Raw genomic sequence first — 23,569 nt, forward strand, 5'->3', positions numbered from 1 at the left:
AGAGAGCAGACATATCTGAGAGCAATTGGTCATTGTGCCATTAGACAGGGACTAAGGACTGAAATAAAAAATGCAATTGGTGAGCGATATATTCTGGCCACTGCATTCATTAGAAAGCATAGAGTCATAGCTACCAGGCATTTCAGAATTCCAGTGTGTAAATAAGACATATTCGCCATTAGCCCACTTGAAAGTTCCCTTTTCTTCTACATCTGAAAGTCCAATCCAAAAGTATCTTTCTGTTTTCAGCCCAACCAGGCTAGTCAGATAGGCTTGTTCATATCTGTTCAAAAGAATACAACTGTTAAATTAATACCACTGGATTCATTTTTTAAAGCTGTAAATAGTTTATTTTCTCAGAACTACCTTTGTACTTTCTTAAAAGAATGACATGGAGGGATTTGCATGAACAAACCAAAACATAATATTTAGTTTGTAAGCTTGAATACCAAAGTATTCTGTCTTCTCTTCCAGTCCAGTATAGAAAGTGGTATAATGGTGAATTGATATGAAATTGGAGAGGATATGGAAATGAAGGAACAAGACAGGACTTAATTGTAATACCACTGTATTTCAAAGATACCCTTCTATTTCAAAGGTACCCTTCTATTTTAATAACTTCTTGTTACAGGCAAACCCAAAAACCACAAAAGGCCTCAGCACTATTACAGAAATACACTAAAGTCAAGGCTGAAGTATGACAATAACAAACTGTTAAACTAAGGAAAACTGCAAATCAGATCCAGTGATCATACATGAACTTTTATGTTTGGGAAACAAACCTACTCAGAGGTAAAGCTGTCATAGTTCATTACTGTGTTTAAATAAAAAGCCTTTGGAAAATCAGAGCTAATGTAAAAAAAAAGTCTCTCTTGTAACAAGATATAGTCCAAAGACCACATTGCTTCACTATTTTTTATCACAGCTGCAGTTCAACCTGCATTTTCAGGGTTACTATCCATGAAACAGTTTTCATGCTGAAACATACCTATTCAAATTATAATGAAAGAAATCAGAGAAAGTGTAAGACGTGGAGTCAACTGCAGGCACACCAGCCTTTATTTCTTAACTCTTTCATTTTTGAAATATGCTGTATTCAATAATGTGTATCAGCTGCTCAGAAACTTAGCACACATTGAACCCTCATGGAATTGTGATGTTTTAAAGTACCAAGCACTTCTATCCTCATTTGGATTCTTATTTAAACTTTGAGTAAGTAGTTCAATTCTGAAAAGAACTGATATTTGACATCGAGCTCCTCTTCCTCATTTCAGTTACCTTTCAAGAGGAATTCACTTAAATCTCTTCACTTGATTATTTAAAATTGAATTCTGTGCTCTTACTCCCACACTCAAGTAAACTTATCCTCAAACCACTACAATTAAAGAAAAACAAAACTCTATGTTTTCCTTGGCTTTCAATGGCAAAAAATTATTTCATATCCATTGACTATTTTTACTATGAACTGAATTCATAGATTTGAATATGTATGCAAAATCTTTTACAAGTTTTGTATGTTTATTTAGCTGTCCTCTCAAGCAAGATTTTCATCCATATCAAAATCTTTATTTTGACATTCAGATGATATTAGATGCTAAATTCTCATGCGGCCCTTAATGCAAGCAGTTGTCACTTACCTGTCTTGAACAGTTGCTAAATATGCTTTATGCCTTTCACAAGTTTGATTTGCTTGGGAAAATGTTACAAATGTATTCCCAATGAAGTAACAATAAAAACCATGCCTTTTCCAGCCCTGTCAAAATAAGCATTAAGTGATCAAATGTGCTACAGTGTTCATAAAGTTCCTATAAAAATATATAAAAACATAAATGTAAAAGACAAAGAAAGAAAAAAAAAAATCTCATGACACTGTCAGCTAACCATTAGCCAAAGGAACAATTGAACTGCAAAAGGCAGAGTGGAAACAGGCAAGAAGAAAGATTTTATAAAGTACTGATTTATAATGATTTTTTAATCAGTGATTTCCACTCATAAAAAGAGATGATAGGTTTTTCTTGTGAGTTTTCAGTACTCTGCCTGGCACATAGGTGTGCAAGCATGAGAACTGTCATGGAAAGCAAATTTAAGCTTGTCCTTTTAGATTGCTAGTGATTAGAAAAGTTTATAGATTATTAAATATCACTAACACTCTTCTAATGCTTTGTCATCCAAATATCATTATCTCAGGAATATGCTTACAGAGGAATAGTGGCTGAGTTACAGCAAACAATTTATACAAATTTTCTCCTGGTATTCAGTTTCTCACCAAGAAGATTATCTAACATGGAATAAATTCAGTGGCAGTTCATAGGGAGCACAGTGGATACATTTTGTTTAGGAACTTGTAACAAATTCTTCAAAGTAGGGAGCATGGCCAAACACCTAAAACCTACACAAAACCTTGAGAATATCATGAAGACAAACACATTCTTATTGCCAACAGTAACAAAGACAATTGCAGACAGAGCTGAAGAGCAACTGCTCTTCAGCTGCATAAGAAAAATTTCTTATGAAGGTCTAAACTCCAATCAAGGAATAATAGCCTACTCAAGAGCTACACATTTGAGTTTTGTACACTTTCAAGTTCTAGAAAAACAAAGGGAACTTCAACAGTCAAAGAGTCAGGGTCTGGATTTATTCATCTGTACCACCTGCCCCATCTGCCATAAAAATGAGAAGGCCAGCTGTTCTAATCATGACAATGCAGAAACCATTTCTCCTTTTTTTCCTCCCTCTCCTTCCAGATCCAGTATTTTCTCTTCTTAACCCTACCTAGCAGCCAATTCAGCTTCAACAACCTTTTCTTCACTTACTCTCTGGCAGCCCATGTCAATAGTTTCCTCTCCTGTAGGTGCTTCTGACAAGGGCTTCCTTTTACAGATGTAGCCAATTTTCTTTTCGCAAGAATGGTCCGCCCAAAATCCATCCTGAACATGAGAACAGAATATCATAGTCAAGTGGGATTTAGGTTTCAAAGATGTGCTCTATGTTAAAGTATTTAAGGATATTTTTTCCTAGCTTTTAAGGAAAGAAAACCTACACTAACTTCAGTACAGAATTTCAACCTCAGTCTGACTTCTCCTGCTGAGAATGATTCAACATTGATGTACACCTTTTCTGATTACTAACCTTGCTGGAAACCGGACCCTTTGAGGTGACAGCAATGCAACATCTTTACAAAAACTACTAATTCAATAATCATGCAGGAGGAAAGGGGATCATAGAATGGTTCGGGTTGGAAAGGACCTTCAAGACTATTTTCTTCTGCCCAGGGCTACATCCAACCAAGCCTTGTATGCTTCCACAGATGGGGCATCCACAGCTTCTTTGGGCAGCCTGTTCCACTGCCTCACCACCCATGTTATATTTTCCTAACAAATCTAATTTAAATCTAGTTCTCTTAGTTTAAAACCATTATACTTTGTCCTGTCACTACAATGCCAAGCTTCTGCAGCCTTGAACTGGTATTTTTGGTTCTTACTTATAATATTATGCATGCCAGCTTTCCATAAGAAACTTCTGAGCAATGATCAAGGGTTCTCTGGCTGCACTGAATGTTACCACTTTTAGCATGTCATTTTAGCATACATCATCATCATCATCACCAGTGAAGTCAAATATTAATGCTTTGTGATCCTAGCCATTGAATTTTATTTTAAGACCCATCCAGATATTAGATCTCATTTGTAAGCTTACTCATCTTCTACCAACGTCTCTGCATATAAAAATAAAAAAAAAAAGAAGAAAAATCACATTCCACAGTACTTATCTGTAACTATATATGTCACTATTCTTGCCAACTCACAACTGAACTCTTTGTAGGTTCCAGTGCTGCACTCTGGCACCCTAATGTTTAAGCATTCAGCTACCTTCCCATGCCTGACCTTCTAAGTCCATAATACAGACAAAGCATCTACTGCATCCTCATCTAACACTGTCATAGGAGCTGCCCAAGAAGGACATTAATACACAAAAACTTTTTGGTTTTAAAAATCTGCTTGCTCAGTGATTATGTGCACTATAGCCTGGCTGCCATGGAAAAAATATGTATTTACACACTTCTCAGCAGAACTTGACCAAAGAAAAGATTTAGATGTTCACGTGCTTTGCAGTGTAATTAAAAGTTTCTTCCAAAGTCCACATGTGCATACAGAAATCTCTGGACCTTGGGGGAGGATTTACCTAAAAGGAAAGCCACCACTTGCTTGTTTCTCAAGGAAGCAGCAAAATAAATAAATAAATAAATAAAATATAATTAAGTCAATAGTTAAACATGACTTTACCTTTCCCTTCATAACAACGCAGTCCTCCTGCCTATTGTTTGCATGAGTGGGTTCTCCACGAAGCCACCTGGCATAGGTGACAGGTGTCCCATCACTCCATTCAAAATACATCTGAATCTTGAGGTCATTCAACCCAATCCAAAGTTCATCATCTGGCTCTAAAACATGATTGACAACAGTCCTTATATGTTATGTTATTTATAGGATCTTACTCTCAGGAAGGCTAAAAGGAAGTCACAGAAAATTAAGGCTCCCTGTTTCATGTAGAAGGCACAGCATTCTCTACATACTCACTCCAGTCTTCAGGAAAAGCCACTCACTCTAGTGGCATTACAATAGCAGTGTTTAGCTTCATACAAAAGCACAAACCTGCTCTCTGTATTGAATTATGTTGTAGCATAGTCTGCCTTGTTCTCCTTTTCCAGCTTAAAACATTTGGATAAAATAAATAACAAGATACAACTAACCACCTAAATAAAATCCTAACTCCTCTTTCACTTCTTGCACAGGAAAGAAAGTACAAGTACCATCTCTTCTAATGCTCAGACACCCAGCATGTCTCTTAGAAATGACAGTCAGCAAGCACACTTGGAAGTTGTCCCATCATCTGTTCCTATACTTTGTTTCATTTTAGAGCAATATGCAATTCCTGTTGCTGTTTCACTTTTTGTCAGTCCGCTGTGGAGTAAATCTTCATGTGGAAGGAAAGTGTAGGAATTCATCAAGCATCTTACTTCACAGCTGCTGTTTCTTAGAGGTCTGTTCACCTGCGCTTAAAAGTCTCCACCATATTGCTACTATAATGTTCACTATCCGGTTTTCTTATGCAAAAAAACTTCTGAATAAAATCCTATGGAAGATTAAAAATCGGGCATTGATAAATGACTGAACTTTATCATCATCAAAGGACGTTCCTTTATAGTACTGGCTTTGTAGCTGTTAACTGCAATTGGGAATTTGTTATGAGAGTCATAAAATGTATTTAATTCCATCATTAATGGTGGCATGATAGAACTGTATTTTGAATTAACATTACTCAGACATCTTTCATGCTCATAGTTTGTTCTCACAGTTTTCCCTTCTTGAACAATTTTCCTCTTAACATTCTCTAGCCATACTGATCACAGTCAACTTGACAACAAAATTGCTCATGAAATGTAAAAATGGGATCTTGTGTCCACTTTATCAACTAGCTATTTCCCCCTCTCTCAGACATGCTTTGAGCCATGTTTGTTCAAGATCAGATTCTGCATTTCCATGTAAATATGCACAATACATTCCTTTTTAATTCTTCATGTTCTTCTCTAAAGTTCTCCTTTGTCAATTATGCCAAAACTGAAGTTTTGCTACTGTGACCACACTTATCTCATACTTACCCCTTATTGCTCAGTCTTATCACTAGACTGAATTATCTGGTGCAAAGATGGGCTTTTACTCTGTTTGCACAGCACTTATTGCAGAAGAGTTCTGATCCAGGCAAGATTATTGAGGCACTGCAGTACACAGTGCTCTCATCACAGGGGTGAGAAATGACAATCTGATACTGAGAGACAAATGCCTTAAAAGGCATTTTCAGCAGTTTCAATTTTCCTCCTCTGAAAAGATTACTTTCTAAATAGTCTGTTGCAGTATTTGTGCCATCTGTGAGAAGTCTGGTTTCCTTCAGAATGATATGCCTTTCAGAAATGTTCACTTTAAAAAAAAACAGTGCAATGCAATCAGTCCAGAAAAGGCCTTTGGAAAAGGTATTTAACCTCTGAAACATCTTACTTCCAAGGAATGAGTCAAAAATGCATCTAACCTCCTTCAAATTCTTTCAAATGTCCTAATGCCTCATCAAGAGATCTCACCTTTCCTAATCATTCCTTTTCAAAGAAAAAAAGTTTGCATAGTTCACAAGACAACACATCACTCTTACTGCGCCCTATGCCATGCTCTACTACTCTGGTTTATACTGCCTCACCTTGAGGGCTGTGTGCAGATTGGGTGCCAAAATATAAGAAGGTCATAAAACTATTGGAGACCACCTGAAGGATTGGGAATACAGGGAAGGGACTATGAGATAAGGCATTAAAGGAGCAGCTGGGATCCCTGGGTTTGGTCAGCCCAGAGCAGAGGAGGCTCAAGGAAGGTCCCACAGCACCTGCAGCTCCTCACAGGGGAGCACAGGGGCAGCGCTGAGCTCTGCTCTCTGGTAGAAGCTCCAGAACTATGGCACAGAGCTGCATCAGGGGACAGTCAAGATGGAAATGAGGAAAAGCATTTTCAGAGCCTGGTCAGGCCCTGGAACAGGATCCAGAGTTCAAGAACAATTTGTTCAACAACACTCTCAGATATATGTCTTAATTTTTAAGTATTTCTATGTGGAGTTGGACTCGATAACACTTGTGGGTTCCTTCCAACCTGGGATATCCTATGATTTTATGATTGTAAGAACAAACACAAGTTGCAATAGAGTTGGACAGAATACAAAACTAAAGCAGATCAGCTATTTTCAGATTGCTATTCCTGCTGTTACGCAGCAGCTCAAGAGAGCTTGCTGCCCTTTCAGGGAGAATAAGCTACCTGACAGGGTACTAAAAACACATAGAGGATTAGTTACTGCAATGCAGCAAACATGGGTGTAAAGATGTCTCACCCATCAAATAGTAGTATCTGACACTAAATGTGAAATAATTTACATGGAAAGCAACATCAACTACAAAATGGCCTCAGCATCAGCATGGTTGCATCTCACAAAAGGAGCATCTCACCTAAGGTTATCTGTAGCCATATTTGACTTGCAAGAACCTGAGTATATGAACACTGAAGTACCCCATTTCAGATGGGGTGCCTCTTAATACACATACTGAGACAGACAGCTTCTTATTTCACGACTTGAAAAACATGGACATGGCAGTAATAGGATCCATAATTTCCCCAAGTTTTCTGACCAACAAATATTGTTTTCTCTCAGCTATCTTTGCAGAAAGAAAGTAAAAAAATCTTCCAGCTTCTGAAAATATTACAAATGGCCTTAACCTGTACAAGAAGAGGTAAAAGCAGACCCTGAGAAGGGAGTTTGATGCAATTCACAACACTGATCACAGCTTTATCATGACAGCATAATCTCTCTAGTTTTAATTCTCCTATTTTTTTTTTCCAACTTTCAAAGTTTAGAATTTAACTCCTTCTGCATCTTGTGATGAGGATATTGTTCATTTTTTTATTTGTATTTTTTAAACAGCCTCCTCCTTTTCTCTTAAACTTCTTATTTTCTTAGTGTAAATGATATAATACTGAAAAAGAAAAAAATAAAATTAAATACTCACGGTACCCAAGCTGAGAAATAATAAAGCTGTACTCTTCAACGTTATGGATGCTAGCCAGATCCCCATCCTGCTTTCTGCAAGATGTTAAAGCATCTTTCCATATTTTGGGGTCCCTGTGAATTATGTAACAGTGACCAGCATATGATATCCATTGGTCAGGACATATAATAGGCACATCAGTCTCTGAAAAGAAAAAACAAAGAATTTCAGAATTCTATTCTTAACAAAAGATTTAAAATTACATAAGCTTAACAAACAAATTAATTGTGTTTTTTCACCCTCAAGAACAGCAGGGTTGAAAAATATCTAAAAAGATCACCATGGGCAAGTATGATTAAAAGTTAAAATCCCCAAATATCTTTAAGAGCAATACAGTTGCAAACAAGTGCTTGCAACTTGTGAAAAGATGGAAAGAATTTAACTGCAAAAACACACTTTTGACCCTCATACACACACATGCATATTCAATTGTGAAATCTAAGAAGTTGTGCTCTGTTATTTTTCTGCATTTCATGCCAGCATTCCTTATCACTCTCTTTTCACTTCATCAGTGATGCTTAGGTACAGGATAAGAAACTGGGCTTACAGAACTTATATACTAAGGTAACTTTTTTCCACTAGACTTTAAGCACTTTATGGACAAGCTGCATTTTCTAGATTAAAAATAAATTAATTAAATAAATAAATCAAGTGATTCTACAGGATCATGCAAGAACCCAAAATGCAAATACTGCTTTTAGGAATACTTTTTAAAAGCACAATTGAGAAAATTATTCTGTCAAAGTAAATTATTGCATTTAAGGATTGCTTTTAGGAATTCATTAGAACAGTAACAAAGTACTGCCAACAATCACATTGCTGATCAGCAAACAATTCAGCTTTTGAAGAAGTGCCATCCAACTGTATAACAAAGAGAATTTATAATCATTAGACAGTTTTGCAAACACCAATATAGAGAGCGGAACAGGGACAGCAAGCTTGCAGAAATTCTGTTGGGAAAATAAACTTATGCATGTCAGAGAACAAGAAGCAATATGTTTCTGTATGACAGTGGTCTATATTTCATGAAAACATTTAACTAGGCATCCAAAGCCATGATTAGTCAGGGCAAGTTTGTGAATACGCATTCTGTTTCAGCTAAAAGATGCTGACAATTAGTAGTTATTTAGTATCAGAGCACCAGTGTCAGAGCACAGCTATAAACATACTTTTTTGTCTGCAGACCCACCTCAAAAAAGTGCCAGGATGTTATCAGAAAGTAAAACAGAACTCTGCCATCCCAGGGATGAGGATCTGTGTATGGTCAGAGTCCTGTCAATCCAGCCACAGAAGGAAAGAATGGGGATAGATAGAGATGTTGAAAAACAGACTGATGGTATGTGGGGTTGTCCAGAGAAAGGAAACAGAGATGTCAAATACCATTGTCGAAGTATCATGCTTTAGGCAGCTACCTGATTCCTACTGTGCCTGGGGTTAGCTCTGAGCATGTGTATCTTACAGTGCTTTGCTACAGCAAGCAGACAGAGAGCAGCTCTTAGGAAAAAAAAACCTAGACTTACATGCATCTTTAACAAATTCACACAGTGCACCCTTTTGCAAACAGTAAATGGAACAGACACTATCAGTTCAGACTTCACTACAAAGACAATCACACAAGTCTTTATTCCCCTGTGGCTTTGTAAGAATCTCTTTCAGACCGAAGGAGGCTGTATGAACATGACTGTCAACGCTAAATCAGCTATGGCACGCAGGGAGACTCTTTTGGTTGTAAATTCAGTAACGTTAGGGAATTTGTTGCAGGCAGAAAAACTGGAGAAGAAGTTGACAGTCCAATTTCTTCGGAGCAAATTGTATTGAATGACATAGCTGGTGATTTCTCAGTAGGACAAAGCCTCAAGTTGTTCATTTCTAGCTGTCAGCAAAAGTTAACTCTGTGCTTCCCTCTTCTTCTAATGAAAACACACAATACAAAGCCCTGTGATGTACTTTTCATCCTTAAGAAAACAAGTACTAAATCCTGAGCTTCATCTAACTTAAATAAAATAAAGCAAGTAATATCTAACAGTGGGAATCACATTAATGTATAAAAAACATTATATCAAAAAGCCAAGTTGATGAATACTGTGGAATAGTTCAACATAAAAAAATGAAGCAGACTTAGACAGACCAAATAGTTCTGCAAACTATAAGCTTGGCTTCCTGAAGTCTGAAGGTCTCCCAGTTATTGACTTGGGTGTCTACAAAGGTAAAAATACTAGCTGAATGATTCTCATGATTAGGGAATTAACATTTCTGTCTCACATATTCATTCTTTGCTGTTGATAAGAGAGAGCTTACACAGCCTTCATAACAGTTAAATTAAGTGTATTTGATTCTCCAATCAGATCTGGGGGTTTATGAAATACTCAGAAACTCAATACTTTATGTTGTCGAATTGGGATGAAAACTATTTTGGCAGTTACCTGGTGGAGGTAAGCAGCCAGCCAGCTTTTCCTTAGAAAATGAAGTTTAAAAATAAGCATATTTTGCAAGTGAAATTAATGGATTCTTATCAATTCATTTTGCTGTGTTGCAGATTAACTGCTTCAATGCCCTAAAATCTAAACGACTTAAAGATACATCATAATGTGGCCCCCTGCTGGAAAAAAAAAAAAAAAAAAAAAATCTCGTGAAGGAAGTCCACACAGCTGCTGAGTTCCTGAAAATCTTCAAATGCTACAAAAATAAAACATCTGTAAAGATTTTTCTCTATTTTGTTATAGGTACATGATTACATTCTGTTATAAAGTGTTCTCTCTCACAGTCCTATAGTGCTCTTCTGAACTTAAATGTAACTTCTAGAGTTAAAATATTGCCGCTGCATTTGGTAGCCAGCGCACAACTTAATTGCATGCATGAATTTGCAATTAATTTGTATTTTGACACTGGAGCCCTGGTCAGGAAAACATCATCTGCCATGAGTTTTCCTTTACATCATTAGAAATTGAGGGCACTTAACACCTTTCACAACTGCATGCTTATTCCTTTTATGACTTCCTCCCTTAGGACGCTTTGGAAAATATTTTATGATGTGAATTACTGCCAATCTCTGTTTAATCTGTCATCACGTTTACTCAGCAATTTCTGTACAATTGAAAACTTGCATCTCATTTCTGTTCTTCCTGTAAATTATTCACTTCAAATACGGGAGGGGTGAGGCAGGAAATCAAAACCCTGATGTATAAGAAAGAAATATAGCCATTAGTTCCAAATTAAGATTGAATGTAAAACTAAATAAGATAATAGGCAGCACTGAATCAGTGGTTCATTTACAAGCATCAGTGTTTAAAGACATGTTTATGAAAAGCTGAGTAACAGCCCATGAACAATCTACTTCAACCTAAATAAAGATAGATTTTGGCTGTCAGAAGTATAGAAATATTAACAGTTATTTGCATTTTAATTCAGAAAATAAATAAAAATAAAATAAGCACTATTGGCATTTCCAACTCCAACAATAAATACACTTAATTTCAAAACTGAAGTATATCTAATTAACATTGATTTCAATATTTGGTTAATAATACACTAGCTCTTATTTTTCTTAAAGAGAAACAAGTTAGACAGAAGACACTGTTTCATGTTTTTTGATATTACTGAGCTGGCTATATGTTGGCAGAACAGCAGAAATAACATTAAAAAACATATTTTTCAAGTCAAACTTTTTGGAAACTCATCATTTGACATCTGATCTTCCAATAATGTATATTAAAAAATGGACTGGAAATATGGCAGTGATTTGGATTTCTGCTTCTAAATCCTGTGCAAAATAATGTCAGTGAATTTGGGAGATACCTGTACAAGCTAGAAAGAGGAATAAACTTGGAAACAAGGTATAACAGAAGGAAAGAGTGTTGAAACAAAGGAAAAAGTCACAGTGTAAATTATAGTACAAAGAGATAAAATAAGGAAATAAATCTAAATAAAGCTATGAAAACTTATCCCTGATGTGTCTTTCCTGTGTACATTAAGTGCCCAAATTATATTTCTTCTAAAAAAGTGTCTGCGTGTATTTAATCTAAAGAATTTTGTAATTAAACTAAATAGTTTAGATATATAGAAAATATAAATCTATACTTAACTACATACACACAGTTTTTAAACAAATCTTTAAATCTATAATAATTTTTTAAAATTCTTTAAGTTTACTATTAATTTGCACTCTTAAACTTACTCCATTTCATAAGTAACAAAAAATGACAGCAAGAGAGATAGATTAGTTTCAATGAGAACATGGGTTTTTAGATAACTACACAATATTTTAAGCATTAAATTATTTAGCTTTTTATTCTACATACAAAATGTGAAAGTTTTGTTTGCTTACAGAAAGAGAACTCAGCTATATTATGCAGGAAGTAAGGAGACCAGAATAAAGAGGAAGTACACAACGTTCACTTTTACAAGGAATCTTGGTCAAGTCACATTTTGCACAGACATTATCTTTTCTCAATTTTAGGCCATTAATAATTCATTAGGAGATTATTGCCAAGCCTACCTGTAGGAACAATGAAAGATGCTAAAGTAGCGTTTCCTCGCTTACAAATATAGCCGAGCTTCTGGTTACATTCCCAATTCTCCCACTTGGCAACTTTGGCAGGATTTAATGCTGCACAGATTTTTCCAGGTTCTGGAGAAGGATGGCCTTTGATAAATAACAAAAAAAAAAAAAAGAACAAAAGTTAAAATGATTTTAATGGACAAAAAAGTTCCACAGTAGGCAGCTAGCTCTCTCAAATGCCCAACCCCCATATTTTAGCAACAGATAACTTAGCTCCCTTATGGAACATAAAACATTCAAATGTTCCTGTTATTTGTTTAGAACTAGTGAGATGGAAGTATGTAAAGCTTCCACAAACTCTCTTAAAATTTACTGGTGGAAAGAACAGTTAGGTCTTCAACATCCATGGAAATGGGGATGAGATAGAAACATGCTGACAAAAATTAACTGTGAAGTAGAAAGCACACATGTAAAATTGGTTATATAGATACCAGCAGAGTGAAAAACAAATGGAGTCCCATTTTGGTTACTCCAAAACTCAGATAATTCTTTACAAGATAAATGAGAGCTGCCTGCAGTTTTAGCAGTCATAAACAGCTTCCCTTGCTGCTTTGGCTCTAACTCAGCCAGGCTTTCTCCACCCTTTGCTACATGCAGCTTCTCACCTGTGCTTTTGGCAGACAGACTTGTAAACATCCTCTCAGGAACTTGTATTTCAGCCCATCTGTTTGCCTTGTGTGCTCTCACCATTGGAGAGCAAGTTAGACAGTGGTTCAACTCATTCTTCAAAGCTTACAAAGAAGTTTTGTCCACCTAAAATTTGGTTTGGGGCTTACCTCCAAAGAGGAACTACAGAGTGACATGATGGAGTAACTTACAGAGTTACTGCAAATTAAATACATGGGACATGCTCAATGAAAATGAAGAGTATTCAAACTGTATAACTTCAGACATCCACTTAAATCAGTCTCCAAAGACTTCCTGAATAGTTACTGCAAGGAAACAAGGGTCCTGATAAAAGTCACCTTAACACAGACACTGAATAATAAAAGCACCTCTTCAGTGCTGTCTACAGATGTCATGGAGAATATGTTTTTAATACTGGCACTGGAGTCCAGCATTGCAGCCACAGGTGTGAAACAGCTGGTTTTGCTTCAGGGTAGACTAGTCTAATATATTTAGTTCTGTATGTATTACCACCAAGGTTGGTTAATCCAAAATAAAAATAAAAATCCAATCATTAAGCAAATAACCAAAACAAACCAGAAATGAAAGGAATTTAACCCCTTATAAAAAACATAATCTTACCTGGAACCCAATTTAAGTATCTAAATGGAGCACCACCAACCCATTGCCATCCGCTGTCGAAATTCAGGCTGTTAAGGCCAAACCAGAGAGCAGAACTCAGCTTGCCAGTCAAACCTAGGTAACAGAGACAAAGAAAGATACTGGCAGTGCACAGCAAGAGCAAACATTCTCTTGAAACTTGAAAGTTTAATTTCTTTTGGTTCTCTTCTTTCCCTGTACAAGATTCAAAAATTTTAAATTGAGGTGACTGCGCTAAACTGCTCATATGGTTTCACATCACTCACATTACTTTTATTGCCAGAGTTTTCACAATTTTGGGTGTGAGGAATTGTGTTAGAATGGAGAAACAACAATACCTATACATTCTTTGTAAGGAGATTATCATAAATACAAAGCAAATCAATTTTTTTCCCCAGAATTACAAAATATAAAACTGATAGCTGACAGAAGGGAAGTAAATAAACAATCAATTTTCTAAAACCAAATATGAATCCTTTCCTGTCATGTAAATATTTTCTTTTCCAATAAAATTAACAAATGTGAGCTTCAAATTTACTAAATATTTTAAAGTAGTATTGTAAGCTGTTTATATTTTATCATGCCACATTTAAATATGATCATTCCAAAAGTCATCTTTTTAACAGCACATCTGGTACATTTTGAAATTCATCTGAATTCACTTCTTTAGCCAAAGCAAGTCAGGATTCCAAAACATGTTCCAACTTACTGTTCCAAGTCTGAAAAGCACTTAGAAATAATATCATGCCCATGCATGGTCCTATCAAATTCTGTGGGATTTTTTATAGTAATTATGACTCAATTGCTTCTCTCTGCTTTATGTCTAAGAATTGTAAGCTTAGCTGGATGAGTGCTGATTGCTTCTGAATTGATGTATTTCTGCATAGCTTACAGGAAATCATCACACAACTTACATTAAGCACTTCTGCTTTGACTGATAGCATCATACCAGTATTCAAATTTACTCCATGTATTTAGTTGTTTTTGACAATATGGTTATGGGTAACACTTAAAGTACAGTCAAGTTACAGGCAGGGCTTGTTAAGTACTGAAAAGGATTGGGATGTAATGCAAGAGTCTGATTTGGCATCAACAGGTTAACGTGTTCCAGTACTGCTTCACAAACAAGTGATGGTTTATGAGAATCAAGATCTGAGCATGATAGGAAAACCTAATTCTGCAAGAATAGCTGTAGAATTAAAAACTGACTTTGGCAACAACATATTATAGTTGGTAATTAAAACATGTCTACTAACAACTTGCTCCTAAATGTCAATGCTCTCTTGAGCATTAATTTGAAGATTAACTTAATCACACTCAGTAAAGAAGACTTGTGTTTTGGCCATTAACATTTGGAAACAAATGTTTTCACAGAACAGATTACATACAATATCAAAAATAGATTTATCAACTAATCAATCATCCTCTGAGTTTACGAAGTACAAAAATTCAGCTTACAGCATAGAAAAAAATATCAAAATGTTTTCTAATCTATCTAGTAGCTGTAACATTGGACTACCTCACATGTGTACACAGGCTCAGAAGACAGTGAAAACAAGACTGCCTGCCTCTGTAGAACATGAATGTCTTCAAGCATGAATTCAGGATTGAATTTTCACAGAAAGGAAGTTTGGAAATGATTTTGGGGGAAAAATAGGAGTCTGAATTTAAGCTATTTGTAAGTCCTCTAGTTCATTAATTCCTTTTTTTTTCCCTTTTCATATTTTGGCATATAAAGATGATATAGCAGCTTTAAAAATATTTGGCAAAAATGCTGATTGGTACACACAGCAAATGCAGCATAAAAAGAATGCAATCTTTGCATTTGCATTTTTTCTTTGAGCACTACTTTGGATTTACATACATTCCAAAATTCTTTCCTTATTGCTTGAATTACTTAATTGCTGTGGTTTTTATGTCACTGTAATTTTCCAGCAATATTAATTCATGAGAAAAATCATCATTATCTTTTCAAGTTTCCATCTGAATTATTCAAGATAACAATCTAAATCCAGAATTAAAAGAACTGAAGAAGATACCAGCTTTCAAGACAGAACATGCTATGTAAGTGTCACAGTTAAAACAATTCACTTTAAAAAAAAACCCTGATGGATGATATTACTCTACCTGCTAGGTATGTTTGTTCATGCAACTCTGTGATACTTAATAACTCAGCCTTCTGTTGTTGACAGCTTTTCCTTGCCTGATGCCACGTCAGTGCTGACTCAGAGTTTATCTGATATTGGACATTTGTTAGAGGATCTGTATTCCACAACGAATCAATACTATTAACTGCCAAGAGAAAAAGAAATGTTGCAACTGATCACAAAGACTGAGACAGATACAACATAGAATAAATCACTGAGCAAAAATACACACAGCTACGCGCTGCAAAAAAGAACAGGTATAAAAGGAGTCCTTTAATGCATTAGTAAATCCAGGCCTAGGCCAAACCATGACAGCCATGTTGGACAACACACACATCACAAAACAATACCACATTTTCTCCAAGACAATAAAGCTGCTGTTTAAGATTGAAGATGAACAGCTATAGTTGCTCTAAAGTAACTGATTTGTCACCATGGAGAAAAACACTAAGGTCTAACTGTCTCATGCTAACTGAAGCCCATAAAACAAATGGTTTCTCTGAGCTAAGAAATCCTCATTTATTTTACAATTTTGGGTATTATGTAAAGTGGCTTTAGATCATCTTACTAAAATAAAGATAATCAGACCCATTGGACTGAAAAATTGAAGCCCCAAACAGTGAGCCAAATATCACTCCATACAGAGAGTATAATTGCATGACAAAAGCAAAATAAAGAAGAGGTCACTATATGTCGGCTGACAAGGGGAAATGTCCTGAAATTCCTGAAATCAGTCTGTATCAGCTCTTTAAGTTGCAAGCTGCAAAAAATTTGAAAGAAAGAGGTCTTTTCTGAATTCAGAGAGCGCAGAAAATCTGTGCGTGTAAAAAAGAGGAAAGCAGTACAATAAACAAAACTCAAGACAAAGAGTGGTACATATTAGATGTCAGCAGGTCAGTAACCAGTTCCACTTTTTCCTGTATTAAATCTGATAGCTTATGGACAACATGAAGTGCTTCTTTTCAAATTAGCCTTAGGCAACAAAATAAATTCATAGTATACTCTAATATGGACCTTTGAATAAATACGGAAACTTCAATTCCATTATCATTATTCAGAAAGTAACTTCTACCCAAAGCATTTTATGAACATCAGAAGCCAAAATTTCTTCACTATGCTATGTTCTACAATACCATGTGCACAAGCACACGTCTGGGATAAAAGAGAGACTGCAATATTAAAATCTATAATTCAGTAAAGATTGTCTCTGGCCTTGTAGAAAGGATTTTGCAGATACTGTGCAATCAGTAGAAAGGAAGAGAAAAAGCATTCAACCTTCCTCTCCCTGTCACTAATTTACAGTTGCATATGAAGCTGTTCTGTAGAACTTTGGTTTTTCATAAAAATGAAGTTCATTTCTTACTCTTCCAATTCTTAGTTTTTCAAATATTTGAGTTCCAGGCAATTAAACACCTTAAGAGAGCAGGATTTGGTAAAATCTATATGGTATTGTTTAAATCTTAATAACCCCAGAGAAACCCAAAGAGGATTCACTTTTCTGAAATGATATATTTTAGCATCTAAACTTCATTCATGTGAAACAAAACCTGACCTGAGTGCATAACTGGAAAAAACTCAACTTTACATAGGCTAATTCAGTACGTAATTTTGTATTACACTGAAATTGGTGAAAATTATTGTTATTAAGAATTATTATCAAGAAAAAGTGTTCTACCAGTGGAAATACCTATTAGAATTGCAATTTTAACAAGTGTTAACAGGACTACCATATGTACTACTTCTACTAAAACTGGTACTACTTCTACTAAATCTGAAAAGACTGGTAATGGACTTCAGAAATTTTAATTTCAAAACTGCAAGCTGAAATTTGGCCTTGACTAGCAGTAACCATAGAAGTGTTCTTGTTTGCTGTATTATCCATCCAGAACAAGTTGGAATCTCAGTCCAATATTCTTCGAAACTAAAAGAATAGAATCTTAGTAAATGAGAACTGAATATAATTCTTGTTAGATACCCTATAATACAACTGCTATCTCTTCCTCCCTGACCATACAGTCAGGAAGGAATATACTTAATAATTTATATTATTTTACAGTATTATATACAAAGGCATAAAACTAGGTGTTGTCAACAGTAAAAAAGAAAATCTAAAAAATACTAAATTTCTTTCACATGCTTATCTTCACGTAGGTATATTTTTCTTCAATGCTTCTCTCTTTCTTTTTCTTAAATGAATTTGTGAGGTCTGAAATCAAGTTATGAGTTCCAGCTAAATCAGAAAAAAAACAAGACCAATGACTCTTTGTAACTCAGCTGAGCAATTCACAAGGCATTCTGAACTAGACGTAAAACCATGATGGAAAATCCTTCAAAACATCTCAAAACACCAGTGTGAGGAAAAGGCCTGTCATAAAACAAAATAAAGTCAATATTTTTGAATGAATGCACAAATGCAGACTTGCCCAGTTAGATTAATATTCAAGGTTAAAATTATTTAAACGCTTCCTTATTCCCTGCACTCTTTATTTATTTCCTTCTTAGGCAGCTGCAAGTTTTTTGCATTACTTACAAGTCTTTCAAAATTTTTCAGAAAAATTCCATCCTTTTCAACTGTCATGAAAGGGACCTCAGTGGACTTTTGCCTACTGAATACAGCTGCATGTACATCTCATGACTCGTGTTCCTGGTAAAATTACCTTGTGCAACCTTCCTCAACACAAGCTTTAACACAGCAATGGAACACGTAGCTCAAAAAGACATAGCGTACCCAGTAAAGAATCAGTATTTCCTAGGATATTAAAAATTGTCTGAAGTAGCAGGAACAATTCTCAGTTTCCTCTGTTGAGATTTAAGTTTCATTGTCACTGTACCAGCATCTTTTTTGAAGCACCATCTGAAAGGCTCAAACTCACTCTATCAGTCAGATTTCCACATTTCTTTTGGGTACAATTGCTTTTAGTACGATCTTAGACCCTCTCATTCTGGACACTAGAGTTAGTTTTGTTTAAAGTGATGGACTCAATCTGAATTCCAGTGTTTGTCTGAGCTCTAGAAGAAAGAGTTGCAATAGTCTGCATCGCCTACTTTTTATCAGCACCTCTGACCCCCCAGATAGTTTTTTTTTTAAAAAAAAAAAAAAAAAAAAAGCACACTTCTGACATCCTATTTAATAATCTTTAACATACAAAAACTTCAATGTTATATGTTTAAAAAGTGCTTTTGAAGTTTAATAACTTCTCATTTTGTAGTACAGCGCAGTTCTCTATTGCAGGGCTAAAACTTTCCTACTCCTGCCTGTCTCTCTTTAAAGCGTACGACCTAAATGTGAATATTTTATAGCCAGTACTGAAGAATCAGGAAGGAAGCATGCAGGCAATCAGCATAAAGCAGCTTTTTCCAAAAACAATCTGAATGGATTTCCTTGAATTATGTCAAAGAACTAAACAATTTTTTAATGACACCTCCTATTATCTTTCCTCTAAGAATGCTAGACAGGTAACAAACATATGCTGGACTTGCATGTGCTGTATTCATGGAATTAACACTGCCAATATGTTTTTAATATCTTGAAAATAATACTGGCAGAGGAAAATACTTGCAATTTTTATTTCTCTGAAATAATGAACGCAACACTCATGGAAATTGTACTTCATACAATAAAACTTCATCAAATCAGCTAAGATCAATGGACTCCGTTTTCTTCACATCAAAGGAAAGAGGAAAGGCATTTTTTTCTTTTGTTCTTAACTGAAGTCAGTTGGAGCTTTACGACAAAACACAATAATAAAGAAGGGAAGGAAAAATTCCCCCTCTCCCATCATGACAGAAAAAGCAGCAGTTTGCAGACAAAGTCCTTAGTACATATTTTACAGAAGAGAAAATTTATTCAAATTAAACATAATTTCAACATGTCTTCAAATTCACTTAAAGGAATATCAACGTTTCTACGTGAAGTTCTGTATTACATAATACTACAGCTCAAATTCTAGTGGCACTTAAACCAGGGAATTAATAATTTAAATGCTTCTCACTGTTTTTAATTATTCTACTGCAGAACAGTCAGCTATGTAGTATATACATTAAGGAAATACCACATAAGCTCTTTTATATTCAAATGCAATTCATTTCTGAAGTAGTCTTAATTTTCATTTCAGTTATATTCTAGTTCCCACTTCTGCAGCACAAATGTCTATGCAGCCTACAGGATATACTAATGTAACATCCTTACATCAAATTAACTTTCTGTTTGAGTAAATGCTCTAATTACACATTCCAGTGTACAATTCACACACTTTCACCTGGATTTAGTCAAGTTTCTTTTTTTTTTTTTTTTTTTATTTTATTTATTTATTTTTTTTTTTTTATGCTGAGCCCTATTTTCACATATGTAACTAGTTCCTAAAGGGATAGCTAGCAGTGCAGAGACAGAAAAATACAGTTCTGAATTACGTTTTGTAGAGCACATGAAAAGGACAGCAGCATTCCCAGGCAGCTGAATAAAAGAGCAAAATAGAATCTTCAATACATGAAACTTACTTTTCAGTGGGCAAAATCCATATCTCCTGTCAACATCATAGTCTGCAGTGGTTCCACACCAGAACCAGCCATCTGCTCTGCCAGCATCTGTGCAGTCAGCATACCACTTATTACCAAATTTAAAAGGGAATACACAAGGTGCTCCCTCAGCATTTCCTCTCACTGTGTAGGTATCTAAGGAGATATGACAGTTTAAAAAAAAAAAAAATGTGTAAGTGGTAATTTGCATGGGATATACATCAATCCAGTTTTATGTTCATATTGGAGTAAAGACAGTTTGCTAGCTTAGTATACAATATGCATTATAAATGGAATGCTGATAATTTTCAGTCTGTAGGTGTTATCTGTTACCCATTGCCACAACTAGACCAATTTTCATCACTTAAAGCAGACCACTGGCCAGAAAAGGAGACTACTGACCAGAACTGACTGAGCCAAGACAAATGTATTCCCATGCTAAATTTTACATGCACAGCAATCAAAAGTACAAAATCCATTAAATGAAGCAATTTGCTTTTCAGGCCCACACAATCACTGATTCTTCTGTTGATAACTCAATTCTGATCATTTTAAACACTATGTCATGTAGGTATAAACCTGAAAGCTACACCAGAGAGTATCTTCTTTATGCTATATTCAAATAAAAGCCTTTGATCCAGAGCCATAATACTGTAGTTATTCTTTGTATAAACCCTAGAAAATGGATCATTCCCTTTCTCTGCCAAAATGCCATCATATCTGTGTGTATATACGTGCATTTTCAAATTTAACTGTTTAAAATATCTAATTTACTTATTTAACACTTCAGCACCAGCTCTCAGAGGAATGTCAAACATCTAGAAATGCACCATCAATATACTGCAGCTGAAGATATCAAGAGTTAACTGAATCCTTAATGAAAAAAATCATATTTTCTCCCTAGGGATGGAGTGGCAGAGAAGAGGTGAACATAATCAACAGAACACTCTTTGTCTTTCTGTACATATGTAAAAAATCAAAAATATCATTAACTGTTGCATAATAATTGTATGCATGTTCTGAACAACCAAAGACTTTCCTTCCAAATGAATCACTGTCCTCTGCCTTGCATGGTTAATTATCTAATTATTAATGAACATACCTCTGACAAAAAAGCAAAATGAACCCCACAGAAACATAAAACACACTCAAGTACTAAAGGTTTTATCAAAGCCCACACTCGCTGATCACCAACAAGACTAAGGTAATTCTCCTACATATCTCCTGTATTGCAATTAGATACACACAGCAGCCAGTTCAAAATACATAAATTAATTTATAGAACTTTACCTTCATAGCCTCGAGAACACAGATCGTCTTTAGTTCCGTAGACTTTCCACCTACTCCATAAACCAGATCCCTTGTAAAGCATAATATTCCTTTCCTGTCTGTTTCCATAGTTGAAAAACAAATCTTCCCCTTGGATTGCAAAGAGAGTCTCATTTCTGCATTCCCATCGCTGAAGTTCGCTAGCCTTGTCACAAGGATACAGAGTGATCGGAACCCAGTCTTTCTTCGAAGGTACTCCCAAGCACAATTTGAACGCTATGCTCATAAGCTGGTGATCTGAAACCCACCTGAATTTTTGAGACTCATTTTCTTGAACACAAGGAGCAGTAGTCACTGAATTAGAACTCTGAGCCAATACACAGCGCTTGTGTTCTTCATTATATATTAAAAAGATGCTAGTATCTGCAAGACAAAAAACAATGGAATCACTTGGCTTGAAATAATCTTACTTACTATCTAAATGAAATACGAGACTAGATGCTACTCTTGGGGTTGAAATCTCATCATCTGTTCAGCAAAAGAGGACGGGATCCTCCCATGGTCTACAGCTGTTAAAGTGACTGTAGAATACAACTAGTTCAGATTTCAGGACATTTAAACTATTTTGCATCAAAGGAAGAATCTACACTAAAAACAGCAAGGCAGTAGAAACAGATCTAGTGCCTCATGCAGCTTTAAAACATAGAATAAACTGAGGAAAAAAGGCCCAATCGTAGTTCTGTTCCAAATTGCACCCATGGGAGTCAGGGAGAACGGGGAGCATGCACACCATGTGCTGCAGGGCTGGAGGCTGAGCGCTCCAGTAGCTCTGCTTCCTTGATCCTGACTCCCGTTGTGAGGTCTACAGAGTAAGTTCTTCAGGCTCTGTTTCTCCATAATGGACAGATCTGCTTTCATTAGTTCTGCTGAAATCCCTGAAGTCTTACAGAATGGGAAATATTTTTTTTTTTTTTTCCTCCTAATTTACCTTTACACACAAACTACTTGCAGGGTTACAATAGCATCATCATTTTTCTCTCAGCTGCATTCATTGGTGATTTCCTCCTTTCTTACATTTTTCCACTAAGAATGAAATACTGACAACAGTGAGATTTGCCGTCAACTCTTAGTGCCTCTTAGTGACCAAGGAAAATTTATGAGACTGTTTATAGCTCCCAAAGTTATTTCTCCTTCTTAGTACAATGTACTTAACAACATGCATTTATCCATTTTGTTTCAAACTTGCAATCACTAAAGAAGTTCCTAGCACTTCTTATATGACCTGGATCTACTGCATGGTAAACATGAACTGAGAATTTTTCCTTCTTCTTTGGTCCTCTTGAGATACGTTTTAGGATGATAAATTAATAGTTCTCTAACGTTGCATCTCATAATTTAACAGGTTGATCAAGGCCTTAAAAATGTATTTTAAGTGAGCTACAAGCAAGGGAAGATAAGTACTTATTTATGTTAGTCTGGGATTAAAGCTGATTAAAACACTATTTATTTTAGCATTAGATTACCAAAGTAAGCAAGTTATACAATGCAAAAATACGTAAGGGGAAAACAGATTAACCACAAAACATTTTCCCTTTTCTGCTGATATGGAAATGATCATAAATTACTACAGAAGAAGCTGGGAACAAATAGCCTCTACCTCAGAGAAAGAGCTGACCTAAACTTATCTCACCCATGGGTCAGTTTCCTTCTCCTGTCCTCTGGCTTCCAGTTCACAGGGAAGCATATAAAACTGATGAGCACTGGAGGCACAAATTGTTCCCTTTTGCCAATCAGTTTTACTCATAGACAATACAAGGAAATATATAATTGTCGCTGCTGGTGATAACTTTTTATTCTGCTTTTCTACCAGAGTTTAGCACAACGATACATGCAATGCTTGCAACTCTCCTTTTCCTGAAATCTTACTTAAAGTTTCCGGTTAAAAGAAAACATCAGACTTTTTCACAAGTGTGAAAAACACCGCCTGATCTTTTAAACTGCTAAAATTGTACTTCTGGCCTAATGCAACATTACATATTTTATGCAACTTACGGTCTTAAAGAGAGGGTGCGTAAAGAGAGGACACGTGAAAAACATAGTCCCAGGTCAAAAGTCTGGGCTGCTCAGCCAAGCCAAAAGCAGAGTGGAGGTTTTGTTTGCAGAGACAATGCCAGAAAGTTG

At 35.6% G+C, this 23,569-nt stretch overlaps 1 protein-coding gene across 4 annotated transcripts in view; it reads right to left on the reverse strand.

Annotated features, from left to right (window-relative positions):
* The window catches only part of LOC125695676 (macrophage mannose receptor 1-like), a 61,942-nt gene that overhangs the window by 21,862 nt on the left and 16,511 nt on the right, over window positions 1–23,569 (reverse strand). For 2 of the 4 annotated variants that reach the window (XM_048950452.1, XM_048950451.1), the window contains 10 exons: window positions 21,697–21,811; window positions 20,102–20,275; window positions 15,585–15,749; window positions 13,440–13,553; window positions 12,129–12,275; window positions 7,595–7,777; window positions 4,284–4,441; window positions 2,814–2,927; window positions 1,638–1,753; window positions 135–283 (listed from right to left, as the gene is read on the reverse strand). In XM_048950452.1, coding sequence (XP_048806409.1) covers window positions 135–283; window positions 1,638–1,753; window positions 2,814–2,927; window positions 4,284–4,441; window positions 7,595–7,777; window positions 12,129–12,275; window positions 13,440–13,553; window positions 15,585–15,749; window positions 20,102–20,275; window positions 21,697–21,715 — 1,339 coding nt within the window. In that variant the 5' untranslated portion in view covers window positions 21,716–21,811. Of the gene's footprint in view, window positions 1–134; window positions 284–1,637; window positions 1,754–2,813; window positions 2,928–4,283; window positions 4,442–7,594; window positions 7,778–12,128; window positions 12,276–13,439; window positions 13,554–15,584; window positions 15,750–20,101; window positions 20,276–21,409; window positions 21,812–23,569 lie in introns of those variants that run through there. The other 2 variants (XM_048950450.1, XM_048950449.1) reach the window with 2 other exon arrangements.

Source organism: Lagopus muta, chromosome 7 (assembly GCF_023343835.1).
Source record: "Lagopus muta isolate bLagMut1 chromosome 7, bLagMut1 primary, whole genome shotgun sequence".
NCBI lineage: Eukaryota > Metazoa > Chordata > Aves > Galliformes > Phasianidae > Lagopus > Lagopus muta.